The 8505-nt window shown below is 45.7% G+C and overlaps 1 protein-coding gene across 1 annotated transcript in view; it reads right to left on the bottom strand.

Annotated features, from left to right (window-relative positions):
* Positions 1-8475, bottom strand: part of nlk1 (nemo-like kinase, type 1) — a 9549-nt gene extending 1074 nt beyond the window's left edge. Inside the window, exons 1-11 of the mRNA XM_061981518.1 lie at positions 6858-8475; positions 6655-6784; positions 6528-6583; positions 5225-5331; positions 5076-5161; positions 3545-3754; positions 3370-3471; positions 3213-3299; positions 2946-3144; positions 2779-2872; positions 1-212 (exon numbers count right to left, since the gene is read on the bottom strand). The exon at positions 1-212 is cut by the window's left edge and continues 1074 nt beyond it. Coding sequence (XP_061837502.1) covers positions 164-212; positions 2779-2872; positions 2946-3144; positions 3213-3299; positions 3370-3471; positions 3545-3754; positions 5076-5161; positions 5225-5331; positions 6528-6583; positions 6655-6784; positions 6858-7162 — 1425 coding nt within the window. The 5' untranslated portion in view covers positions 7163-8475 and the 3' untranslated portion in view covers positions 1-163. The remainder of the gene's footprint in view (positions 213-2778; positions 2873-2945; positions 3145-3212; positions 3300-3369; positions 3472-3544; positions 3755-5075; positions 5162-5224; positions 5332-6527; positions 6584-6654; positions 6785-6857) is intronic.
* Positions 8476-8505: the final 30 nt, after the last annotated feature.

Raw genomic sequence — 8505 nt, 5'->3', positions numbered from 1 at the left:
CGAAGCAACAACTATTCTACTTTTCACGTCTTTCTACTTGTTTTCTTTACAATCAGCACCTGTGTGGCCGCAGTGGGCGGGGCCATGACTAACATTTCTTCACGTGCACACGAAGTGGACAAGGGTATGTGTCGGTCCTCCTGCGGCGGCAGCGAGCAGGTGTTCATCTCTCCTCCTTGCGTGACACCTTGGACGAGTGCCAGGCGGTGGACCTGAGAACACGAGATGCACGCTGTCAAAACTAGAGAAGTATATCATGACGATATTATCGATACCCATACCAATATCGATACCGGTATTCATCGGTACTCCTATCAGTACTATATGTAATTTGTGTCAGTAAAGATGTGAAAAAAATGCATTTTTATTAGCACAGGAGGTTGTGCACAAGTAACATCATGGAACATCTCACAGCAGGGAAGTCTTTTAACAAGTCTTAAACAAGCCAACGATGTTTGCATGTCATCATCTTGTCAAGACCACAGCGACCCATCACCCTGTTTCTATCTTACAATGACACTTACTATCTGTCCATCCATTTTCAACCGCTTGTCCCTATAATAACATTAAAAATAATAGTAATAAAATAATGATTGATACATTTTGTAACTAATTCTTATTCGTGTCTATGTTGCACATGGACCTATTTGAGTGACGGACTCAAATCCAGTATTGACAGCCAACATATGTGTGTTGTATTAATTTAAAAAAAACAGTGATTATTTAAAATGTTAACTATTATTACTGGATCGGTAGTAGGACGGCCAGGTTGATGAAGCGCCGTAGTGGCAGTTATAGGGATGTAAATCTCTTTTTGATGGACGATTTGATTCGCAACTCGATACATGGATTTCCAAAATTATTTGATGCGATTCGATTTAGCATATGAACCATTCATTAAGATTCCATACGGTGTATGCATGATTAAATTCTATGGTTAACATTTGTTGACGGACATTCCTTTTTACACCACAAAAGAACAAAAGCATTCCTTCCTGTGCGTACACTCCTCCTCAGGAGCAAGTGCTCAGACTAGAACTGTCCAAGCTAAATCTATGAGCATGAACTGATGAAAACTACTCAGATGAGAGGCCAAATGTCCTGTAAAACAATGGATCAGTTGAATGCCATGGGAATAACAATAATCTGATAAATGAGAACACCTGCAGGCACATTCATCTTTAAATATAAAAATACACATTCTATAAAAGTGACATGATTCCAGTATTTTTTGTTATTTTTACAACAACATATTATCTCCAAAGATGTTAAATAAAGTAAAAAGGCAAACATGTCTAATATATATTTATTTTCCACGAATCAAGTCAGTGCGGTCACGGACGCCTACGTGTCCTAGCCAAAGGCTTGACTGGGGCGGCGGGACTTCCTGGACAAGGATGGAAAGTAACTTGTGTTGTGCGGGTGAAAGGTCGTTTGAGAAAAGAGAGCGGGACACGAAGGTTGAGCCCGTTGTGCGAGAACGATGCATTTTGTGAAATAAAGTAAGAAGCTGGGAATCCGCCATTATCTGGAGCTTCTTTTTATTAACTACCGGTAGCTGCACACGCTGGAATTGAGTATTAAGGGCAGAATAATTCATTTATTGACAGTGCAGTGTGAAAGCCCATGTGTTTACTTTGCAATTAAGTAAACGCAGTCTCAAAGAAATATAACCTGCGGAGGCACTTTCTGACAAAACACCCACATTTTGATGTCCGGCCCCTGAGACCATGGGCTCTTCAAACTGCGGCCCTCTTCATTATGCAGTTGAATAGCCCTGTCCTAAAGATTCACAACTGAATCTTATAGATTGAAGGCGCTGTAATAGAACCGGCCACTTTTCGAACCGAATATCGTTAACCCTCGGTGGTCACGAGTTAAACGGTGTTCATTTCAAACGGACACTAAGGCTCAATATGAATTTTCCCTCCTGCCCCTTCCCTCTTCTACTAGAACCCTCGCCCCCCACTGGCTCTAGCATCTAGTGCCATGGTGAAGTATTGAAAATACACCCCAATGCATACGGATGTTGATCAACTCTCGCCGTTTGCCAGCAGTGACGTAAGGCAGATGCGACAAATGTTTGTTTACTTTCAAGATGCCGTCACACGCGATGTTCGACTTTGTTTGGGCTCTTTTTTTTTTTATTTGCTGGTTTAGAAGACAACGTTTTAGGCGAAATATGCAAGTGCTGGCGAAAATTAGTTTCATTGTGTATTTGTGTTTGAAGCCAATATTTACATTAAAATGGTTTTGAGTCTGACTAAAATCAGCAGTGTCGTTACTATGACAATTAATTACGCTGATTACTTAGATTTGTACACTTCGCTGGGTTTCTGGTCTGCCCCCTTTCTCCTCGCACTCGACAATGTAGGGAGGTCTGCGAGCTCACTTCGCTTCGACGGAAATACTTCGCCCTTCCTCTCTACCTGGCGAATAATTTGAACGACTCTTGATTGACATGAACACACATAACCGAGCAGGGAGGACAAAAACAAGGGCGGAGGAGGGGTATTCCAATTGAGCCTAGCTCTTATTAGCGTGCATAACTTTGAGGACTAGGAGGAATATTGTTGTGTGGTGTTGCTTCCTTATTTGTGATTATTCCAAGCTGATTTTCATCTACCCGTGAATGTGATTGTGTCATAATTTATCAACTCGATTAAAAAAAAAAAGAAGATAACAGTATCATTAGTTCGGAATCTTCACGGTCTTCCTGGAACGACCCAATTACATACATACATCCCCAGTCAAGACGAGGGAAGGCGGCGGGCTCACCTGATGAAGGTCTTGAAGGCGGCGCTCTGAGGGTTGATGCACAGCGGCACTCGCTTGCCCTGCTGGTGCTCGGTGATGAAGCGATGGATAAGCTCTGAGAAGAGGAACACGTCAGTCACATGCCAACACTTGTAGGAGGGTGCGCGGGGGATGGGGGGTGGGCGTACCTTTGCCCTGCCACACCGACAGCAGGCTGTTCTCGTAGCTGTGGCTGAATGGACGCTCCGCCGCCGGCTCAAAGTCGCGCGTGTACACGCGCCCGCTGGGCACTGAGTAGCAGCACTGGCACATGCACGTGTGGTAGCGCAGGCGCCCTTCGTCCAGGTACGGGTGAGACAGCGCGTCGCCGCCGGAAATCCGCTTTGCCTGCGGGGAAAAGGCGGATGAGACTTGGCCAAACAAAACGCTTACAGGAGGCGGCGTTCGGAACTCACCGGATCGAAGACAAGCATGCGACAGAGCAGGTGCACGGCCTCGTGCGTGGCGCCGTCTGACAGCATGTAGAGCACCGACAACGACGGCTGCGCAAACGCACACACATGTTGTAGCACATAAATGTCCTAAGCAGGAAGGGGCGGGGTCAGAGCGTACCGGCTTGTGTGGCCCACGCAGGATGTGGGCTCTGGCACCCTCACAGGCAGACGCCAGCGCCGACAGCGGCGGCGTACCCAGCAAGTCCGTGATCAGATCCAGCTGAGGAGATAGAGCACCGCGGGTCATTGAGGTCAGAGGTGAGGCAGGGCGCCGGCCGGGCGACAACGCTTACCTGCTGGATGGGACTCTGCGCCTGGAAGAGGATGCGGCGACCCAGCAGCTCGGCGAAGATGCAGCCCACAGACCACACGTCGATGGCAGAACCGTAATGCCGGCAGCCCATCAGCACCTCGGGCGCTCTGTAGTACTGCGTCACCACTTCCTGGGTCATGTGACGCGAGGGGTCCGGCTCTTCCACCCTAGCCAGCCCGAAATCACAAATCTGAATAGAGGAGAAGAAAGTTCTGCACACTGGAGACTAAATATTGTGTGTGTGCGACATTTTGGGCCACTGATCCAGATCGGATTTTTTGGCCTTTGATCTGATACCTTGAAAAAAATATAGAAAATGTTTCATAACTACAGTAAGACATTTTTATAAAGCTTATCTTATTAAATGTAGAATTTGCTAGTGTTGTTGTGAATCCGATGACATTAAATGTGTGGTATTATTGTTATATACATTTTATAAACAAAATAAAATGTCTCATGCAAAATAAGTGAACAGAAAACTATTATCTCCCATATAAATCATTTGAGTCTTGTCCTTAAGCCTTCCTGTATTAGACACTTACTCCATCACTTTTTTAAACAATAACAAAATACACCAAAAATTTATTTATTTTTAATAAAAACAAGAAGAAAAAATATCAATCTAATCACTTTAGTATCATTTATATACTCATACTATTCTAGGACTCGATGTAATCGACATCTGGATGGATCAGCCCTACTTTACATTGAAGCTTTAGCAGTTAAGTTTATTGTGTCGTCCTGCTCGATGTGTAGCATGCTCAGCCATTCCTTTTTCTTTAGTCCTCCAGTGATAACGTTACGTGAAAGAAAAAGTTAATTTCCACCATGGTGATAAGGATTAGTATCTTAGAAGCGACTTTGCACTGTGGATAGACGATATGTTTGTTGCAGACATGCACCCTCCTTAATATGAATGCAACTCCTGCATGTGTGTAGCGAGGAATATGAAATATAATAACGATGTCTTCCTTGGCCTGCATCCCTTTTGAAGGAAACCCTACACGCGAGTACAATGTAAACACCCAATCCGATCCAATGATGGAGACATCACTGTCGTGTTGCTTGGTGGAAGAACAAATACATTTAGCAAGAAAGACAAAGTGCTTAATTGACGCACAATATTCCCAGGCTTTCACGGTCCACATAAAAAAATGTGGTGGGCCTGATCCTGCCACCAGGCCTTGCGTTGAACACGTGTCCCGAGTGTTTTGTTCCATCTAGGTGCTGCTAACATTAGCTACCTTGCTCTAGATGTTGCTAATGTTTCAGCATGGAGAACAAAAGGAACATTTCAAATGTCATCTTACGCCATCACCCAAAACTAAAGGCAGCTTTGACCGTCTAAGTTTTATTACTACTTTTATTTTTAGGCTTAGTTTTCAGTTTGTCTGTGCGGACTTTATTAAGACTGTCAGCCAGTCTGTGGCAGGACATGATGCACTTCTGTTAATTATAACATTTCACATCATTCAATGTAAGTGTGTGGTTGTGTGTGTGTGCGTGTGTACTTTGAGCAGGCAGTTGCTGTTGACGAGCAGGTTTCCAGGTTTGATGTCACGATGGAGGATTCCGGCAGAGTGAAGATACTTGAGACCTGGGAGTGACAGCTGTCAATCACAGGTGCAAACAAGAGGTGGCGCTGCTGCACAGAGCTCACCTCTCAGGATCTGGTAGAGGAAGACTTTGATGTGGTCCGTGGTCAGCGGCTGTGGCGACACGATCACCTTGTGAAGGTCGCTCTGCATCAGCTCAGTGATCACGTAGCTACACTTCCTGTCAAGGACCGTAAGCTCCGCCCACATACACACTGTACAGCATGTGTCAAACTCAAGGCTTGGGGGCCAAATTTGGCCCACCACGTCAGTTATGTGGCCCACCATGTCATTTAAACTAGCCCACCACGCATCATCATTTTATTGGCCCTACTCGTCATTCAGGTGGTCAGCCACAGAATTCTGTGGTCTGCCTTTTTATTTTTAATAGCCCGCCACATCATTTATGTGGCCCATCACGTTATTTTATGTGGTCCGTCACATTAGTTTTAATGGTCCTACTCATCATTCATGTGGCCTGCCACATCATTTTAAGTGGTCCGCCACAGAATTCTATGTGGTCCGCCTCTTTATTTTTAATAGTCCGCCGCATCACATTTTATGTGGTCCGTCACATTATTTTTAATAGCCTGCCACATCATTTATGTGGCCCATCATGTTATTTTATGTGGTCCGTCACATTAGTTTTAATGGTCCTACTCATCATTCACGTGGCCTGCCACATCATTTTAAGTGGTCCGCCTCTTTATTTTTAATAGCCCGCGGCATCATTTATGTGGCCCGTCACATTAATTTTAATGGCCCTACTCGTCATTCATGTGGCCTGCTACATCATTTTATGTGGTCCGCCTCTTTATTTTTAATAGTCTGTCACATTATTTTTAATGGCCTGCCGCATCACTTATGTGGCCCGCCACATTATTTTAAGTGGCCTGCTACAAAATTGTACATGGTCCATTTTAAACTTGCCCATTACTTTTCTTTAATGGTCCACCAAATCATTTATGTGGCCAGCGAAAGGCCAGAAATAATAAAGCACTTGTGGCTAAACGTGTTTGTTCTGTTAAATTTGACAGAAAACATGACTGCATGTAATTGCATACTGTATGTTCTACTCTTTAATATTATTGAATCATGCAAAAAGATGTTTCAAGCATTTTTAGGGGGGGTATCAATCAAAAAATCTGCTATTCGCCTCGACTTATGATTGCAAAAAATAAGCAGTCGCCTATGCAAATTGTGTAACGAGGCTATTACATGATTAAATTCTTATACATTCACTCTGTGGGCAGCCATAACTGCGATGTGGCCCTTAATAAAAACAAGTTTGACATTCACACTTTACGGGGTTAGACACCGTCACCGTGGCAACCAGGAAGGCAGGAGTCAAGTGTACGAGAAGGATACATCTCCTCGAAGCAGTCTATCTGCGGCGGCTGTAAGATGTCCAACGCCGACAAGACCTGTACGACAAACATCATCACGTCATCATCATCAACAGCGTCGCGTCCACGGGGGTCAAAGGTCACGTTACGTTGTCGTGTTTGAAGAAGCACAACATGCGAAGCTCCCGGAACACTCTCTTACACGACACCAAGTTCTGGAAGACATTGGGCATCTTTTTCAGCGCCACCTTGCGTCCATCGCGAGGGTCCGTCACCGACCTGCACACACACACACCCACACTGAGGACTCCAGACGCACACAAAGCATTTTCAAAATGAATAGTGTTCTTACCACACCACACCAAAGGCGCCATAGCCAATGGGTCTGTCGGGCTCCATCTCTGCCGGGCTGGGCACCTCGCTCGCCGGGTTGCTGTACGGCTGAGGCACGGCGGCTCCACCGCCGGTGCTCCCCCCCAGAGCGGTGGGGTGCCTGGGGGTCCCGGCCGGGGCAGGGGGTCCGCTTACACACGGGGTCGCGCTGAGGCCGGCGGTGGGGGCTCCGCAGGAGTTGACGTAGAAGTACTTACGGCCCAAGTCGGAGGCTGAGAACAAATCGCCACAAACGGTCGGGCGACCTGCGCCGTGAAAGGCCATCTTCAGACTGGCGTCGGCAACGTTGTCGTTAAATCTGGCTACTTTTTTTTTGTAAACAGCTACTTGTGACAAATCTAGCAACTTTCTCCGGTGTTATTGGCAAACACGCTTTGCCTCAACGAGCGTGAGACCCTCCCCCTGTTAAAAGGACTTACGGGCAGTCAGTGTAAGTGCAGCTGGTGCTGCGCGAATTAGGCAGAGACCCTCACCACTCAAAGTCCAAACTGCAAATAAAATACGCATGTGCAAAGCTGCCGCTGTAACTGTCTAGTCACGCTCAAATAATTCACTGCAACGTCCTAATCCAATTGTTCATGTTAATGAGCCAGTCAATTGATGAGAATGTCACAACCCTCTAGTTTTGATCAAATTTGATTCTATTTAAATTGAAAGAAAAAACGCTAAAAATCAAATTAAGAAAGTTCTGAGTATAGTTAGCATTTCTTTAGAACTATTTTTTTTCTCCCACAATATTATTCCTCTCTTCTACAGCATCCATCACAATCAATTATGCAAATGAGGCGATGACCTCATCCAGCGACTTTAAGGGCAGCCAATAACTGCTTTCTTTACAGATGGTTGGCCCCCAGAGTGCTGCTGCTGGCCGGCTCGACGCGGACGGGTCGCGGATCTATGTTACGCATGATCCCAGCACGTAGAAAAATCTCCAATGACGTAATTTATGATTTAAAATAAGATTCTGATAGACAGCGGCTACCTTTGTTTGTAGCCAGTTAGCTGCTACCTAAAGGCACCCGAGTTGAAACAACAAATCACCGCCGCTGCATCAAAAACAACACTGGTGGACTTAAATGCAATAAAAGTAAAGAATATGCTGGCGAACATAAACTTAATCATAACCAATAAAGCTGTGAGCTAGCTATGCTAACCAGCTGTTAGCTAGCAAGCAGGCTAAGTAGCGTGACCCACATACTCGCATCGTTCAGCTACACTGACCTATATACTTCCATAACATTATCATTTATTTTACCGGACTCACGTCCAACCCCCGCCGGAGACAACGTCGCATTACACGGTGATGAGTGTGGAGAAAGGCCGAGAAAAAAAGATGTTGACCGTCGCCGACCAGCTAGCCGCAGCTAGCTTCTCACCGCTCGCTAGCTGGACATGATTCCTGAAGGGACGTCGAAATAAAGGCGTTTGTTGCGCTAAAATCTCCCAACACGGCCACAATGTCCGGCTAAAGCACCGACTCGTTGCAGCCTCTCACCGGCGGTTGGTTAGATGGTCGATGGATGGTAGATGGACGGTAGATGTTGCCTGCCGGAAGGAGGAGAAGCCGCCGTGTGGGGGAGGGGCGCAGCTGTAAACAAAGCTAACAC

This window comes from Nerophis lumbriciformis, linkage group LG24 (assembly GCF_033978685.3).
Source record: "Nerophis lumbriciformis linkage group LG24, RoL_Nlum_v2.1, whole genome shotgun sequence".
In the NCBI taxonomy this organism is placed as follows: Eukaryota; Metazoa; Chordata; class Actinopteri; order Syngnathiformes; family Syngnathidae; genus Nerophis; species Nerophis lumbriciformis.
Note: the sequence above shows the minus strand (reverse complement) of the source record. Positions and strands in the feature narration are given on the sequence as shown.